Here is a 19,154-nt window from a genome sequence, read left to right as displayed (position 1 = left end):
TGGAGTACAGGATCAGGGCGGGATATAAATAAAAATTTATTTTTATTATTATTATTTATATGTATCCATGTTGGTTAACTGATGTGGTTAAACGATTTTCTTTAAAAGAAAAAACTTAAGACTGAGTTTTAGCACACATGAATAGCCTTTGGACTATAATGTCACTTAAACAGAAAATTATCAACATTTATTATCGGCTGTGGGGAGGACTCCAGGGCCTGCTCCCTTCCAGGGACTTTTCCAACTGGCCCAGGGGGCGTTGCCCAGGCCCTCTCTCCCAGCTATAAAGGGACTCCTGCTGCGGTGAAGCCTCGGACCATCGGCTGTGGGGAGGACTGCAGGGCCTGCTCCCTTCCAGGGCCTTTTCCAACTGGCCCAGGGGGCGTGGCCCAGGCCCTCTCTTCCAGCTATAAAGGGACTCCTGCTGCAGTGAGGCCTCGGACCATCGGCTGAGGTGAAGACTGCAGGGCCTGCTCCCTTCCAGGGCCTTTTCCAACTGGCCCAGGGGGCATGGGCCCAGGCCCTTATTTGGAACAAACTTTTGGGGAAGTGTGGGAAGTGTTCTGCCATTGCTTCCCTGTTCCAAGTGGTTAATGTGTTTTAAAATGTCCTCAAGCAGGCGGTGGCAATTTAAATTTTTATTTCTTTTTTTTCTTTTTTTCTTTGTTGGGGTGGGTGGGTGGTATGGATATTTGGTTGGGGATTAATTTTAGTATAATTGTCCTGTTTTTGTTTTTTGTTGTTTTATTGGTTCTGTATAGTTTGTGTTTTGTTTTTAAGGGGCGGGATTAGGGCTGCCTGGGAGTGGGGCCCCAGCCAAGACGATGGCTGGGACAAGTTCCACAGGGGGGGAAGCACTGGGACATCCGATCTCGGTGATCATGGGCAGGAGGAGGAGTTACGCTAAGACCAGACCATGTCATTACCGAGGACGCAGGTTTAGTCGTTGTTTGAAGACTATCCCTGCCTCCGGGTCTGGCTTTGACCGCATGGAAACTGGAATCAACAGGGGAAACCCACATGACCTGAAGGTGTTGCTGTGTAATGCCAGGTCAATGATGAATAAAACCAGTGCCATCCACGACCTGATTGTGGATGGAGGATTTGACCTGGCATGTGTGACAGAGACCTGGCTGGAGGAAGCAGATGGGCCTGTCCTTGCTGCCGCTTGCCCACCAGGTTTCTCTTACGCACAGCAACCCAGGTCATGTGGGCGGGGAGGGGGGGTTGCAGTGATTTTTAGGAAGTCATTAGTTTGCATCAGGCGTCCTACTGGGAAGACTCAGTTTTCTGAGTGCATGTTCTGGAAGTTGGGCAATAGGGGCAGTACAGGATTCCTTTTGGTGTACCGACCTCCCCGCTGCACCAAGGATTCCCTGTCCGAGCTGCTTCAGGTCGTGGCGGATGTTCTCCTGGAGACACCTAGTCTGGTTGTCCTAGGGGATTTTAACATCCATGCCGACACGAACTTACAAGGGGCCGCTCGGGAAAGCATAGCCTCCATGGGGCTGTCCCTGAATAAGTTTGGCCCAACTCAGTCATGGACATGCATTAGACCTGGTGTTCACCTCTAGTGACGTGGGTGATCTGACAAGATAAGTAAAAGTGAAACAAAAGAAGTGCCACGGTCAGATCACTTCCTGGTGCAACTGGACTTCTCTGTGACCCTTCCCCTCTGCAAGGAGGTGGGACCAATTCGGATGGTCCGCCCCCGCCACTTAATGGAGCCAAATGGTTTCCAGAGAGTGGTAGGGGATGCTTTATCCCATGTTGATGGCCTTTCAGCTGATTCCCTGGTGGCCCGCTGGAATGCGGAGTTAACCAGGGCTATCGACTGTCTGGTTCCGAAGCGCCCTCTCTGACTGCATGGAGCCCGGACAGCCCCGTGGTTTTCTTCGGAGCTGAGGGTGATGAAACAATCGCTGAGACGGCTAGAGCGTCGGTGGCAGAAAACTCACTCCGAATCTGACCGGACACAGGTTAGAGCTCAATGTCGAGCCTACCAAGTGGCGATCGTGACGGCGAAGAAGACCTTCTTCACCGCCTCTATTGCATCTGCAGAAAACAGCAGCAGGAGACTCTTTCAGGTTGTCCGCAATTTAACGGAACCACCTTTACCACCGGGGCCTTGTAAAGACCCCAAGATCTCCTGCAACGATTTTGCAAAGTTTTTTGCAGATAAAATCACTCATATTCGGAAGAAGCTAGACACCACCGTGGGAACAGGGCTGGGGCGGGAGAGTGCTAGAGCCCTGTCTGGTCAAGTTGCATGGAATCAGTTTCAATCAGTTTCAATCTGTTATCCCCGAGGATGTGCACAGGCTGCTTGGACGCGTGAAACCAACCACCTGTCTCCTTGATCCTTGCCCATCCTGGCTAATAAAAGCAAGCCGGGAAGGACTGGGTGATGGGCTCTGCGGGGTGGTGAATGCTACCCTCTGTGAGGGAACATTCCCAGATCCGCTGAAAGAGGCGGTCATTAAACCACTTCTTAAAAAACCATCTTTAGACCCGGCCAGTATGGCCAACTATCGCCCAGTCTCAAATCTTCCATTCTTAGGCAAGGTGATTGAGCGCGTGGTTGCTGAACAACTCCAGGCACGCCTGGAGGATGCGGATCATTTGGATCCCTTCCAATCGGGATTCAGGCCTCATCATGGGACTGAAACTGCCTTGGTCGCGCTGGTTGATGATCTCCGGCGAGCTAGGGACAAAGGTGAGAGTTGTTTCCTAGTTCTGCTGGATCTCTCAGCGGCCTTTGATACAATCGACCATAACATCCTTCTGGACCGTCTAGAGGGGTTGGGAGCTGGGGACACTGTTATACAGTGGTTTCGCTCCTTCCTCCTGGGCCGTGTTCAGAAAGTGGTGGTGGGGGATGAGTGTTCAGACCCCCGGACCCTCACTTGTGGGGTGCCTCAGGGTTCCATCCTCTCCCCCATGCTTTTTAACATCTATATGAAGCCGCTGGGAAAGATCATCAGGGAGTTTGGACTGGATGTCCATCAATATGCAGATGATACCCAGCTCTACCTCTCTTTCAAATCAGAACCAGTGAAGGCGGTGAAGGTCCTGTGTGAGTGCCTGGAGGCGGTCGGAGGATGGATGGCGGCTAATGGATTGAAGTTGAATCCTGACAATATGGAAGTACTGTTTTGGGGGGACAGGGGGCGGGCTGGTGTGGAGGACTTCCTGGTCCTGAATAGGGTAACTGTGCCCCTGAAGGACCAGGTGCGCAGCCTGGGAGTCATTTTGGACTCACAGCTGTCCATGGAGGCGCAGGTCAATTCTGTATCCAGGGCAGCTGTCTACCAACTCCACCTGGTACGCAGGCTGAGACCCTACCTGCCCGCGGACTGTCTCGCCAGAGTAGTGCATGCTCTAGTTATCTCCCGCTTGGACTACTGCAATGCGCTCTACGTGGGGCTACCTTTGAAGGTGACTCGGAAACTACAACTAATCCAGAATGCGGCAGCTAGACTGGTGACTGGGGGCGGCCGCCGAGACCACATAACACCGGTCTTGAAAGACCTACATTGGCTCCCAGTACATTTCCAAGCACAATTCAAAGTGCTGGTGTTGACCTTTAAAGCCCTAAACGGCCTCAGCCCAGTATACCTGAAGGAGCGTCTCCACCCCCATCGTTCTGCCCGGACGCTGAGGTCCAGCGCAGAGGGCCTTCTGGCGGTTCCCTCATTGTGAGAAGCAAAGCTGCAGGGAACCAGGCAGAGGGCCTTCTTGGTAGTGGCGCCCGCCCTGTGGAACGCCCTCCCATCAGATGTCAAAGCAGTAAACAACTACCGTATTTTTCGTTCTATAGGGCGCACCGGCCCATAGGACACACCTCGTTTTTTTTGGGGGGGGAATGAATAAAAAAAATTTATTCCCCCCCCCCAGCCGCGGCTGCCGCCCCAAGCCTTGCGAACACTCGCCCGAAGCACGGGAGCCCTCCGGAGGGCTCCCCGTGCTTCGGGTGACAGGCTGCCGCCCCAAGCCTCGCGCACCCGTCGGGACCTCCCGCTGGGCGCGCAAGGCTTGCAGACACTCGCCCGAAGCACGGAGAGCCCTCCGGAGGGCTCCCCATGCTTCGGGTGACAGGCTGCCGCCCCAAGCCTCGCACACCCGTCGGGACCTCCCGCTGGGCGCGCAAGGCTTGCAGACACTCGCCCGAAGCACGGAGAGCCCTCTGGAGGGCTCCCCGTGCTTCGGGTGACAGGCTGCCGCCCCAAGCCTCGCGCACCCGTCGGGACCTCCCGCCGGGCGCGCAAGGCTTGCAGACACTCGCCCGAAGCACGGGGAGCCCTCTGGAGGGCTCCCCGTGCTTAGGGTGACAGGCTGCCGCCCCAAGCCTCGCGCGCTCGGCGGGACCTCCCGCCGGGCGCGCAAGGCTTGCAGACACTCGCCCGAAGCACGGGGAGCCCTCTGGAGGGCTCCCCGTGCTTAGGGTGACAGGCTGCCGCCCCAAGCCTCGCGCGCCCGTCGGGACCTCCCGCCGGGCGCGCAAGGCTTGCAGACACTCGCCCGAAGCACGGGGAGCAAGCTCATATAGGGACCTAGGAAACTGCCTTCTACCAAGTCAGACCATTGGGCCTATCTAGCTCAGCAGTGTCTACACACTGACTGGCAGCGGCTCTTCAATCAGGGCTGCCTCCCAGCACCCCCTAGAGATGCGACTGGGAATTGAACCCAGGACCTTGCAGGCACGTCCAACTCCCAAGAGACTGTGGTCTACTCCCAGTATAAAAAAAGCTGGCCATGATCTACCCATTGTCGTTGGGTGGATCAAAGTGGTGGAGCTTTTTTGGGGAAGCCAAAGTTGTGGAGCTTTCTTTTAAGAAGCAAATGGATGAATGAAACAGAATGAGTGAATGAATGAAATGGAATGTATGAAAGAATGAGATGGAATGTATGAATGATACCCAAGACAGAAGCTGAAAAGACACAACTAAAGAACTACCGTCCCATCTCCCTTCTGAATGTGGATTACAAAATTTTTGCAGATATTTTAGCTAATAGACTTTAAAAAGTGTTAGCGGAAGTAATACACAAGGACCAGGCAGGCTTTCTTCCAGGCAGACACTTATCTGATAACACAAGGAATATAATTGACATCTTGGAGTTGTTGCAAACGAATATCAATACGAAAGCTGTGTTAGTTTTTATTGATGCGGAGAAAGCCTTTGATAATATCTCTTGGAGTTTTATGAAGAAAAATTTGAAAGGGATGGGAGTGGGACAGGGGTTCGAAAATGGTATAGGAGCAATTTATTCAGAACAAAAAGCAAAATTGATTGTAAACAATGTGGTGACTGAAGATTTTATGATAGAAAAAGGAACACGTCAGGGTTGCCCTATCTCTCCATTATTATTTATCTCGGTCCTGGAGATGCTGCTGAACATGATTAGAGGGGACCGGTCTATTAAAGGAATACAGGTCGGAGCCAAACAATATAAACTGAAAGCCTTTGCAGATGATTTGGTTTTGACTTTACAGGAGCCGGAATCTAGTATGAAAAGAGCTTTGGAATTGATTAAAGAATTTGGTCATGTGGCAGGATTTAGATTAAATACCGTATTTTTTGCACCATAACACTCACTTTTTTCCTCCTAGAAAGTAAGGGGAAATGTCTGTGCGTGTTATGGAGCGAATGCCTGCGGGTGGCGGGGGGATCTGCTACAGTCGTGAGCAGAGGATCCATGGTTCCCCTTCCTTCCCTCCTCCTTGGTTACAAAGCATGGATCCACATGGATCCTCAGGATTTTTGCATTGGGCTACTCCAAACTCACTGTCAGATCACATGTCTGTGGCCACAGCATGAACCACAAAAATCATATATCCACTATTTCGTTTAGAATATTTTTTTTCTTGTTTTCCTCCTCTAAAAACTACGTGCGTGTTATGGTCTGGTGCGTGTTATAGAGCGAAAAATACGGTAAGTCAAAAACTAAAGTATTAGAGAAGAATTTAACTCCAATGGAAAAGGACAGGTTTCAGAATGAAACAGGTTTAATTGTGGTTAAGAAAGTGAAATACCTAGGGATTAATATGACTGCGAAAAATTTGAACTTATTTAAAGATAATTATGAGAAATGTTGGTCAGAAGTTAAAAAAGACTTAGAAATTTGGTCTAATTTGAAGCTTTCCTTGTTGGGTCGAATCGCAGCTATAAAGATGAATGTTTTGCCAAAAATGTTATTTTTGTTTCAATCTTTGCAAATTTTGGACAAGATGGATTGTTTCAAGAAGTGGCAGAGAGATATTTCTAGATTTGTCTGGCAGGGCAAGAAACCCAGAATAAAGTTTAAAATTTTAACTGATGTAAAAGAAAGAGGTGGATTTGCCCTGCCAGACCTTAAATTGTACTATGAATCAGCAGCATTCTGCTGGTTAAAAGACTGGCTGCTTCTTGAGAACACGGACATTTTGGACTTAGAAGGTTTCAATAATGTTTTTGGGTGGCATGCATATCTGTGGTACGACAAGGTTAAAGCTCATAAGGCATTTAAAAACCATATTGTCAGGAAATCTCTGTTTAATGTCTGGACAAGATATAAAGATTTGCTGGAAAGCAAAACCCCAAGGTGGTTGTCACCTATGGAAGCTAAGTCTCAGAAAAAGCTCAATATGGAGGCCAAATGGCCAAAATATTGGGAAATTTTGGAACAAGAAGGTGACAGATTGAAACTGCAGAGTTTTGAGAAATTAAAAGACAAAGTGCGAGATTGGCTTCATTATTATCAAATAAGAGAGGCCTATAATTTGGACAAAAAAATTGGCTTCCAGGTGGAGAAATCAAAATTGGAAACAGAACTGTTAGAACCAAAAACTAAGATTTTGTCAAAGATGTATAACTTGCTGTTGAAATGGAATACGCAGGATGAAACGGTTAAATCAGCAATGATTAAATGGGCGCAGGATATAGGTCATGACATTATGTTTGCTGACTGGGAGCAGTTGTGGACCACCGGTATGAAGTTTACGGCATGTATTGCCTTAAAGGAGAATATTATGAAAATGATTTACAGGTGGTACATGACCCCAGTTAAGCTTGCAAAAATTTATCACCTGCCTGACAACAAGTGTTGGAAATGTAAAGAAGCTGAGGGAACATTCTTTCACCTTTGGTGGACATGCCCAAGGGTCAAGGCTTACTGGGAAATGATATATAATGAACTCAAGAAGGTATTTAAACTTACCTTTCCTAAGAAACCAGAGGCCTTTCTTTTGGGCATAGTTGGCCAATGGGTGCCAAAGAAAGATAGAACATTTTTTATGTATGCAACAACAGCAGCAAGAATACTTCTTGCCAAGTACTGGAAGACACAAGATCTACCCACCGTGGAGGAATGGCAGACGCAAGTGATCGACTACATGGAGATGGCTGAAATGACTGGCAGAATCCGTGATCAGGGAGAAGATTTGATTGAACAGGATTGGAAAAAGTTTAAGGACTATTTACAAAAATACTGTAAAATCTTTGAGTGTTAATATGATGTGGGAAGTGAAGGTAACAGGGTTTGTGTGATTTGGTTAAATGTGAATGAAAAGAAGAATGTTAAAAAGGATAGGGGGCTATGAACAGAACATTATTATGTCATAGTATATAAGATGAGGTATGGACTAAAATAATGAAAAATTGGGACATAATAACTAGAAGAATATAAAATTAAGTATGGCTTAAATAAGGTTTTGAACTTGCTGAATTTGATTGGAATAAAGAGGAACACAAAAAAGGGGGATGTGAGGAGGTCAAGACAGAGGGGCATCGATCTTTATAAATTTAAGAAAGTGGGTTTTTCTTTTTTCTTTTTTCCTATTTTTCTTTTTTTTCTGCTATATATTTTTGTTTTTCTGTTGTATTTGTTTTTTATATGGAAAGGATACATTTTGAAATGATGAATCTTTTGTTTTGTAAAACCGTAATAAACATTTATTTAAAAAAATAAATAAATAAATAAAAATCTGATTGGTGGAGTGGTGCTGGGGCTCCCTAACATCAGGCAGCCCAGCCTCCACCTCCCCTTGCTCTCCCACACCTTCCAGTGCTTCCTCTTCTGCAGCCCCTCTCGCTCCTCCTCATCCAACTCAGGAGCCGTGCAGCTGGCTCCGTGACATCTAGTATCAGCCGAGGAAGGGAGGAAGCCCTTCAGGGAGAGATCCAGAAACCTTGTTCTGCCCAAGTTAGCAGCCTGCACCAACCAGCTTATGCCAGCAGTCTACATCAGCTGTGTTGTTTTCAATACCTTGGGGACTTTTCTATTCTTACCTAAGGATTGTGTTATACAGGAACTTACGAGAAGAAGCAGTACGAAAAGACATGAAAAGAAAAAATGTATTAATATTGGAATTAGCCCCTAGGTTATATACACCGTGCATATGAACTGTGTAGGTTGCACATAGTAGACTAGACCTTTGTGATAGGAAATAACCAGTAAAATTTTCAGAGTGATTATCATTCAGCCTGTTGTGTTTTGTGTATTGTGGATGGAGTCCAACAACATACGGATGACCATGAAAAAACCACACACACCTTTCCCTGAAGCAGAGCAAGATCACCTGAGCCGATCGCTTGGAAAGGAAAGATGGTCATTTAAAAATCAAACACAAAGCCAAGCACAAGAAGCAAAGGCATGCTGAAGTGCTGGCATCAACGAACAGGATCCGGGAGGCCTGTGAACCATGTTGCAATGCCAGCTTTTAAGAAGACAACTTTTTGGAAGGAGGGGAAATACCACTCAGTCTCTCTTTCGTATGACCGTATTTTTCCGTGTGTTAGACAAGGTTTTTTGACTCAAAAATTGTGTCCAAAAATGGGGGTCGTCCAATACATGGATAGTGGCATGGGGGAGGGGGGAAGCGGCGCACCCACCCGTCAGTTGACAGGAACGTAACTTCCCCCAATGCTGCTGCGCGGGACACACTCCCTAGATAGGGAGTTTCCTGCCCGTAGCTGCATGGGGGGAGAAGCTCAACAACTTTGGGCCATCTCCCCTCATTTTCTTAAAACTAAGTCCCCAAAATAGAGGGGGGGTCTAATACAAGGGGGCGTCTTATAGACAGAAATGTATGGTGCCTGGAGGCTCCCAACTGAAGAGGCAAAGGTTTGTATGAGGAAAAAGCCCGTGAAAGTGTAAGTCGGAACTCTTCATAAACTGGCAGAAGGAAGAGGAAAGTCTCTCTTCATCTATAGCAGTCTACATGCATCTTTGCCTTTTAGGCAAGGGTCAGCAAACTTTTTCAGCAGGGGGCCAGCCCACTGTCCCTCAGACCTTGTGGGGGGCTGAACGAATTCCTATGCCCCACAAATAACCCAGAGATGCATTTTCAATAAAAGGACACATTCTACTCATGTCAAAACACGCTGATTCCCGGACCGTCCATGGGCTGGATTGAGAAGGCGATTGGGCCACATCTGGCCCCCGGACCTTAGTTTGCCTCCCCATGCTTTTAGGAGCTTGTCTCCATGACTTCAGAACAACTATAACTATAGGGAACATAGACTGTTACATTGGACCGACTATGAAGGTCCATTTTCTGCAGGGAATGGAAGTGAGAGGGACAACTCATTCCAGAACCCCACACCCCCTGCAGCAAAATCTTTATTTTATTTCCTATCTATGTCCTCCCTGCCATCCCAACTCTTTCTGGTGTCCGAGAACCAATTTAGTTCCCAACCCCTAGTTTAACTTTCACCATTCTTTATGAATGTAAGACGGCAAAGCAACTGAGAGACTTGTAGAACTCTTAGTTGCTCCTGGGCTCAAAAGTTTCTTCCTCTCAAGTCTGAATAATGCAGAACCCATGCAGATCAACCCACCGACCCTTATCCTATAGAACATGTAACACAATACAGAGTATTTTCCCGTCTATAAGACGCCCCCATGTATAAGATGCCCCCTATTTTGGGGTATTCCAAATTAAGAAAACACCCCTCAGCACTACCCGTATATAAGACGAGCCCTCAATTTTAAAGCTATTTTTTTGGTAAAAAACCCTTCTCTTATACACGGAAAAATACGGTTGGACTATTATCATGGACAGGGCTACTGTTCTAAATTCTCAAGATATTGTTTGGAAGGACTGCCAGTGTTTTAATATGCATGGCACTTGCTGAGACACGGCTAAAATAAAAGAAGACTGCTCTGTGCATTTGAAGAGACACTTTTTACTGCCAAAAGTTGCACACGTACACCACTGGAGACAACTTCCAGCATTGCTTTTTGATTCAAAGTGGTATGGCAATAGAAGTATCAAATTGAGTAAAGTAGACATATTAATCTGGTGGTTCCAAGCATTCCCCCAAGTCACACGATCGCAGCCTAGTACCTAGTACCTAACACAAGGCCGCCACGGTCTCTTCCCTGGCTGTTCACAGCTATGGGTGCATAAGGGGGAAGAGCTGTTCCCTGACAAGAAATGTGCATTTGTGCCTCCCAGTCAAGGTCTGACATGGGTCCAAGCACACAAGGCCTGATCTAGAAAGGTTGGGCGATCTCGGTCTCTTCAGCCATAATATTCGGGGCCATTCTGAGAAGCGTCGCTAGGATGAGGCAGTGTGCTAAAGTAGTGTGAGAGATCGGTTAGGTGGGTGTTCAGCACCTGGAGCTCCTGGCTGATGTTGTCAACGCTGCACCACATGGTTTGGAAGTTGTCCATTGCCATAGTCACTGGCTGGTTATTTGGCAACCTCCTACTGATAGTGGAACGGGAGGTATAAATGTAGCCCGGGTCGATCCTCTGAGGGGATGGGAAATTAAAGAACTAGAGAGGGCTGACAGCCGCCCCATCTCCCTGCCATGAAGTCTCCAGAGCAAAGTTGCGCAGGAAACCACCCTTAGCTCCCTGGTCTTCCCCAAGGTCTTGAGGCGGAGGGAGCATGCTTGGGGAACAGGCGCCATCCATTAAATTGGCGTGGAAAGGGGTAGTAGAAGAGTTGCCCAAGGAGTGAGAGGGAGCACGGATCCGGGACATCGGATCGTATCTGAAAAGGATCTTCCTTGCAACAGAGGAGGCGGGCTGGAAATCCTGAGGGCAGAAAGGTGAGGCGGCAGGAGACTGTGGGAATGTTCAGGGATGCAGGAGAGGATATTTTGTCTGATTATATCCTTATCCAACTTGTGTTAACAAGTTCCCCAATTTCAGCAGAGTAAAACATTCCCTTTTATTTTAAGTTTGCAACAGCAGCGTTTGTTCAGGCTCGCGAAAGCCTCTATAATAACTATTCTGGTAAGGTAAAGGTAAAGGTACCCCTGCCCGTACGGGCCAGTCTTGACAGACTCTAGGGTTGTGCGCCCATCTCACTTAAGAGGCCGGGGGCCAGCGCTGTCCGAAGACACTTCCGGGTCACGTGGCCAGCGTGACAAAGCTGCATCTGGCGAGCCAGCGCAGCACACAGAAACGCCATTTACCTTCCCGCCAGTAAGCGGTCCCTATTTATCTACTTGCACCTGGGGGTGCTTTCGAACTGCTAGGTTGGCAGGCGCTGGGACCGAGCAACGGGAGCGCACCCCGCCGCGAGGATTCGAACCGCCGACCTTTCGATCGGCAAGCCTAGGTGCTGAGGCTTTTACCCACAGCGCCACCCGCGTCCCTGTAACTATTCTGGTAATTTCCCCTTATTCCCTCATAAAATAGAAGAGACGACAGTCTTTTACAAAAGTATAAAAAGAGTTTACTCACATTCTGTTCACAATCAGATCCCAGAAGGCAGACTCAGCTTAATGAAGTAACATACACTTGGAATCTATCTCTTAAGAAGATAGTCCCTTTGTCCTCTCTTGGCTGGGAGCCAAGAGGGCATCTTTCACTCAGTAGATGTTGCTTCTTCGATGCATGTGGTGAAAGAGAGAGAGATGGCTGCCCTGCCCTGTGCTTTTGTCAGTACCTGCACAGGTGAGGCCACACCCACCTCTAGTCACATGTAGAGGAAGTCTGTCCCAGCCCAGAGGGAAACAGGAAGTTTACCTGCTGGCTGGACAAACATCCCTCCCCATGTCTAAACATGTTCACTCCAGGAATGTTGTACTTGACTGCTCTTGTGTTTCACATCCCACAGAGACGAGGGGCCGAAGATGGAGGGTGGCAACTCAGGTAGGAAGGTGTAGGAGGCCGGCGGCTCTGCAAGGAAAACATGCGTGTCTGAAGCCAGGGGTGTATTTGCTCAAAACGTGATGAAGGGACAGGCTACCCAAGCCTGAACACAGAATTACCTAAAACAGGCCCCAGGCCCAATAAGCCCCCAAATTCTTTAGAAATTCTTTCCTCAACAGTCTATTAGCTGAAGTGCATTAACAAACATAGCCGTCTCCCTTATCAATCCATGGAGGCTTAATGATGTATGGCCTTGTCAATTCCGGGTGAAAGGGGAATGGAAGATCCAGGCCTTATCTTATAGGCTGTAAACATCCTGACCACAAGCCTTGCCTGACAGGCCTGTCAATCAGCCTGCACCCCCAGAGATGGCGCCAGGGGCACCCCACAGTAACCTTCTCCTTGAACCAAGATTAGCACACAGGAACTGTTCCTGTTCCTGCTCAAGGATCTGTTCCTGCTCAAGGATGCTCAAGGATGTCAACTTACGAGTATGAGCTATGAGGTTTGGATTCCTGGGAAGGGGGGGGGAGGTGTCTGGAGGGGATATATACTGAATGAAATTCCTGTTTCTTTTGTGCTTGCTGTGGCTGACCACGCAGTGGCTTTTCTGCTATTCCGGAAAGCAGAGAATAAAAACCTCATTCTCTTTACCAACCCCGGTGTCGTTTTGGCTCTTTCCTCCCTCCCCCTGGGAGCAACGCAGACCCCGATCGAAACGGAAAAGGCTACAGTGAAATATTGTCAAACGGAGCAAGTGGACACGTAACATTTAGCATGCTCTATGTAATAGCGAGGAGGAGGGGAAGACGAACCATTGAGACTTGCACTAGACTAAGAGGGACATCCAACTCTCAGTAGACTGCAATCTACTCACATTGTATGAAAACTGGCAGGGATCGATCGGTTGTCGTTGGGTGGGCCAAAGTTGAGGAGGTTTTTTTCCAGAAGCAAATGAATAAATGGAACGGAATATATGAATGAATGAAACATGAATGAATGAAACAGAATATATGAATTAATGAAACAGAATATATGAATAAATGAAATGGAATATATGAATGAATGGAACTGAAGGAGCATTGTGATATGCACAGAACATAATCAAAAGCTGATTATATAAAACACAGTAAAAGGTAAAGGTAAAGGTACCCCTGCCCGTACGGGCCAGTCTTGACAGACTCTAGGGTTGTGCGCCCATCTCACTCAAGAGGCCGGGGGCCAGCGCTGTCCGGAGACACTTCCGGGTCACGTGGCCAGCGTGACATCGCTGCTCTGGCGAGCCAGAGCTGCACACGGAACGCCGTTTACCTTCCCGCTAGTAAGCAGTCCCTATTTATCTACTTGCACCCGGGGGTGCTTTCGAACTGCTAGGTTGGCAGGCGCTGGGACCGAACAACGGGAGCGCACCCCGCCGCGGGGATTCGAACCGCCGACCTTTCGATCGGCAAGCCCTAGGCGCTGAGGCTTTTACCCACAGCGCCACCCGCGTCCCATAAAACATAAAACACAGTAGAGGGTCCTGAATCCCCAGTCCGACAGTGGAACTTAATCGGATGGCCCACTTTTTTGCAAGGAAGCAAAAGTCGCTGAGCTTTCTTGGGAAAGGCAAAATTGTTGAGCTTTTTAGGAAGGCAAGGTTGTTCAGCTTTTCTTAGGAAACCAGAGGCCAGAGCGATTGAGCTTTTTTTTAGGAAGCAGTAGTGGAGCTGTAGCCTTATTGGAGTTCACCAATTGGGTCTGCGTTGCTCCGGTACAGGAGGAAGGAAGTCAAATGACACCGAGGTTGGTTCAAAGAAAGAGTTTATTCTGCTCTCCGGATAGCAGAAGGTACTTGCGTGGTGAGTCCACAGCAAGTCCAAAGAAATCAGAGATTACATGCAGTATATATATCCTCCAGGCACCCTCTCCCTCCTTCCCCAGGAATCCAACCACGTCAGCCTATGTACGTAGGTTGACATCACATATGTTCTTGCTCTGGTATTCTTAACCATAAAAGGGTATTCTTTCCTGTACTTCTGACCATAAAAGGATCTTTTTCTTCCTACTCTTATCTTGGAGGAAGAGGTCGTCATCTCCGAGAACACGCTCTGGTGTTCTTCCCGGACTTAGGTGTGTGCGTCTTTTGTGGTCAGGACATAAGATAAGGCACAGGCGTGTCTTCTCTGTTCTACTGGTACAGTCAGGGTCATCCCTTGCCATGACTGATAAAGGAGAGAGTTTGTTTATACAGCTGTGTCCTTGTTATGCATTTGCTCAACAGCTCAAGTTTTATGCATTTTAGAGTGCTCTCTTGGAGAAACAAGAAAAGGGGGGGGTTGAGTCAGTTTTAAACTGACTGCACAGAAACCCATTCCTTCAGAGCTTTAAAAAACAACAACGGGGGGGGGAGGAGACCAGAGATCGGCCAGGAACACCCCGTGATCTACCTGTTGGATGTGCCTGATGTAACATTGAGCGTGCTCTACATAATAGCTAAGGGGCGGGGAGAGACGAACGATTAAGACTTGCGCAAGAGGGATTAGTCGTACGACAATCAGCCTAAAGCATTAACCTGGAGGGAAGCCCTCCAGGAGAATCATGCTTCCAAATCATGTGCATTTGACATCAAATGTAGCAGCCAAGCAACCCACTCACCTGTGGCTGTTGGTAGAGACAGATGCCTCCACCAAGTGCCTGGGTCAAACTCCTTTTTCTGCTAAGGTAGCCCCTAAGTCCTTCTCCAGGGAGACAAATGCCCAAGACATCTCCGAAATGTCTCTTTTTTGAGAGGTGACAGAGGGTGTGTCCATCCTGCTCAGAGGGGTAGAGGATGTGCTCCTTATGCACAGGGGCAAGGAGGGGAGACAATTGAGGCATTCATTCCGCATTGTTTTAAGTTTCCCTCGGGGGGACCAAAAGTGACTCTTTGTCCCCTAAGCAACTGTGCACACAATGAAACCAACTTTTCAGGGGAACTTACACCACTCTCTTCCTCAGTCAGAGGTCACAACACCTGAGAAATCCATTTTTTCCCCTTGTTATTAGTAGAACCACAAGCTTCAGAAGTGCCAACTTAGCACAGTTCCAAAGGCATCAGACATGGGAAATAAAGACTTAACTAATATACCCTGTATATTTGCTAATTGATTTTCAAATTGAGCCTTGTGGGCCGGATTTAGAAGGCGATTGGGCTGGATCTGGCCCCAGGGCCTTAGTTTGCCTACCCATGATCTAAAGCCCTGAGACTGTTGGCTGCTGGCAAGAAGATATGCAGAGGCAAGTCAGTAAGAAGTCAAGCCATCTTTGTGTTTAATTACTCATTCTGATGAAACAAAAGCCAATTATACATCACCTGCTATGCTTCCTATAGAGATGGGGGTGGCGCTGTGGTCTAACCCCTGAGCCTCTTGGGCTTGCCAATTGGAAGGTTGGTGGTTCAAATCCCAGCGATGGGCTGAGCTCCCTTCGCTCTGCCCCAGCTCCTGCCAACCTAGCAGGAGACGGCCTAGCAGAACGGCCGCCGAGCCAGGATCCTGACCCTCGGGATCCTCCACCCTCTCCTTTGGTAGACACGCTAGGTCACTTTGCTTTTTGGCAACGTTAATGATGTTCGGGGTGATGGACGGACGCTGGATTGGCGCTGGATTGGAGACCAAAACAGGAGATGGTGGCCACTGTCTTTTGGGTGAACTTGGATGAGACTTTTGCCTGATGAGAAAAAGGGATCAATCAGAGAACTGGACTGCACAGAAACATGTACAGCCACCGTATTTTCCTGTGTATAAGACGACCCCTATTTTTGGAGCCCAAAATGAAGAAATAAATAATGGCAACATTCCATGTATAAGACAACCCCCAATTTTAAACTTAAGAAATTTGGGGGGGGAAAGGAAAAAGCAAAATGTGATTAATAGAATAAAATCGGGAGATATGATAATAGAAGATCCAGATGAAATAAAAAAAAAGTTTCTCCAATTCTATGAAAAGTTGTATGAAAAAGGAGAGGAAGATAATGTAGAAATAGGAAAATACTTGGAAGAGTATAGAGGGGAATATTTAACTGATGAAGAAAGAGCTCAATTAAACAAGAAGATTACAATGGAAGAGATTAATGAGGCTATTAAGAAGATGAAACCCGGAAAAGCACCCGGACCGGATGGACTGTCAGCAAAGTATTATAAGGTTTTAAGGGAATATCTTGCTCCGGTGCTTAGTGAAGTGATTAATGATGTTCTACAAGGAGGGAAGATTCCAGATTCATGGAGAGAGGCACACATCACATTAATACCAAAAGCGGATGCTGAAAAGATGGACGTAAGTAACTACAGGCCGATATCGTTACTTAACTGCGATTACAAAATCTTCGCAGATATTTTGGCGAACAGACTCAGGAAATACTTAACAAAATCTATTCATAAAGATCAAGCGGGATTCCTCCCTAACAGGCAATTAAAAGATAACGTTCGGCATATACTGGACATTATTGAGTACTTGGATCTTAGGACCGACATTCCTGCGGCGATGATTTTTATCGATGCCGAAAAGGCTTTCGATAATGTTTCTTGGAGGTTTTTAATACAATGTATGAAAACAGTAGGAATAGAAGGACCATTTTTGGAAGGTATTAAAGCAATATACTCAAGCCAAAGGGCCAAACTGATAATTAACAATAATCTCACTAATTCTTTTACAATTGCAAAGGGCACGAGACAGGGGTGCCCGTTGTCACCCCTTTTATTTATTATGGTTTTGGAAATAATCGCAAATAAAATAAGGAAAACACCAAAAATAAGAGGTATAAGAATTGGAGAAAAAGAATATAAATTAAAGGCTTACGCCGATGATTTGGTATTGTCTTTAGAGGACCCAATAGAAAGTGCCAGTAATGCCCTGGAGTTATTAGAGGAATTCGGTAAATTGTCTGGGTTTAAGTTAAATAAAATAAAAACTAAGATCTTAACAAAAAATTTGGCCGAAGATGTAAAAAACCAGCTAGAACTAAAAACAGGTATTAAAGTGGTGAAAAGGGTAAAATACCTGGGAATATGGATCTCCCCGAAAAATATAAATTTAGTGGAGGATAACTACACTAAGGTCTGGAGAGAAATTAAGAAAGACTTAGATACTTGGAATAGGTTAAAATTGTCCTGGACAGGAAGGATGGCCGCGATTAAGATGAGCATTCTTCCGAGACTACTGTTTTTATTCCAGAATATCCCGGTAATTAGAGGTACGGCATGTTTTAAGAATTGGCAAAGAACTTTAGCTAAATTTATATGGCAAGGGAAAAGGGCAAGAATTAAATTCAAACTCCTCACGGATCTAAGAGAAAGAGGGGGTTTTGCAGTTCCGAACTTAAAACTTTATTATGAGGCCGCTTGTCTTTGTTGGATAAAAGAATGGGCCATTTTAAAAAACACGGATTTGTTGGATCTAGAGGGATTTAACATTAGATTCGGCTGGCATGCTTATTTGTGGCATGATAAAGGAAAGATCCACAGAGGCTTCTCTAATCATATCATTAGAGGCTCGTTATTAGAAGTTTGGAACAGGAACAAAAAGCTGATTGAAAGAGACACCCCTTGGTGGCTTTCACCAATTGATATCTTAACAACAAAAAAGTTAAATCTGGAATGTGAAAGATGGACATACGAAGATCTCCTAGTTAAATCAGAAAGAGGGTGGAAAATTAGACCGTACGAAGAGCTAAAGGATAAATTAACTGGATGGATACAATTTCACCAAATTAATGCGTTATGGTACGATCATAAAAAAATAGGAATGAGTGAAAAAAAGTCCAGGTACCAGGTGGAAATCTTAGAAAGTAATACTAAACTTTTATCCAAAATGTATAACCAACTGTTAGACTGGGATACTAAAGATGAAGAGGTGAAAGGAGTCATGGTCAAATGGGCCAGAGACCTTGGATATAATCTGGAGTTTGACAGATGGGTAAAACTTTGGAAGAAAGGTATGAAGTTCACAGCATGTGCTGCTCTCCGAGAAAACATGGAGAAAATGATGTATCGTTGGTACATCACCCCGGCAAAACTGGGGAAGATGTATAAGACCGGAGACAGCACATGCTGGAAATGTAAAACTAAAGAGGGTAATTTCTTTCACATGTGGTGGACCTGTGACGAAGTGAAAAGATTTTGGGGACAAATTTACGATGAATTAAAAAGAATACTGAAATACACCTTCCCCAAAAAACCTGAAGCGTTCCTTTTAGGTATGATCGGAGAGGAGATCAAAAATGAAGACCAAACATTCTTTCAATATGCAATGGTGGCCGCCAGGATTTTGTTAGCGCAAAACTGGAAAACTTCCAATATCCCCACCATTAGAGAATGGCAAATGAAATTATATGAGTATATAGAATTAGCTAGAATGTCACAAAAAATTAGGCATCAAAAAATCGTTAAGTTTACGAACGACTGGAGTAAATTTGTAAGTTACATTGAAATCAATCTAGGTATTACCAAAATCACAGTGGGCGGAATCTAAAACCTGCGATGTAAAGAGCTGATATAATACAATCTGCAGATAAGCGATGAGTTTATTTTGCCTAAACTGAGATGGAAGGAAGTCAATTGAGTGATGTTATGTTGGTTTGTTTGTTTTATGTTTATAGGCGTTGTTTGTTGTTGTTGTTTGTTTGTTTGTTTGCTTTTTTTCTTTTCAGTCTTTTTTCTTTTTTGTATTGTTTGATGTCGTTTCCAAAATATCAATAAAAAGATTAGTTAAAAAAAAAAGAAAAGAAAAGAAATTTGGGGGGGAAATATAGTCTTATACAGTGGTACCTCTGGATGCGAATGGGATCTGTTCCGGAGCCCCATTCGCATCCTGAAGTGAACGCAACCCGATATCTGCGCGTCGCAATTTGCCGCTTCCACGCATGACGTCATTTTGAGCATCTGCGCATGCGCGAGCGGCGAAACCCGGAAGTAACATGCTCTGTTACTTCTGGGTTGCCGTGGAGCGCAACCCGAAAACGCTCAACCTGAAGCACATTTAACCGGAGGTATGACTGTACATGGAAAAATACAGTATATTCTGGGGCAGGAAACTCCTTAGCTCC

General features: G+C 46.3%; 1 protein-coding gene across 1 annotated transcript in view; it reads right to left on the bottom strand.

The window, feature by feature from the left end:
- Window positions 1-19,154, bottom strand: part of LOC128405989 (ensconsin-like) — a 168,548-nt gene that overhangs the window by 18,168 nt on the left and 131,226 nt on the right. The window contains exons 13-14 of the mRNA XM_053373042.1: window positions 15,589-15,781; window positions 2,346-2,348 (exon numbers count right to left, since the gene is read on the bottom strand). Of these exons, the coding sequence (XP_053229017.1) occupies window positions 2,346-2,348; window positions 15,589-15,781 (196 nt within the window). The remainder of the gene's footprint in view (window positions 1-2,345; window positions 2,349-15,588; window positions 15,782-19,154) is intronic.

This window comes from Podarcis raffonei, chromosome W (assembly GCF_027172205.1).
Source record: "Podarcis raffonei isolate rPodRaf1 chromosome W, rPodRaf1.pri, whole genome shotgun sequence".
Lineage (NCBI taxonomy): Eukaryota > Metazoa > Chordata > Lepidosauria > Squamata > Lacertidae > Podarcis > Podarcis raffonei.
The sequence above is the reverse complement of the archived record's forward strand: the minus strand, read 5'-3'. Positions and strand labels throughout refer to the sequence as shown.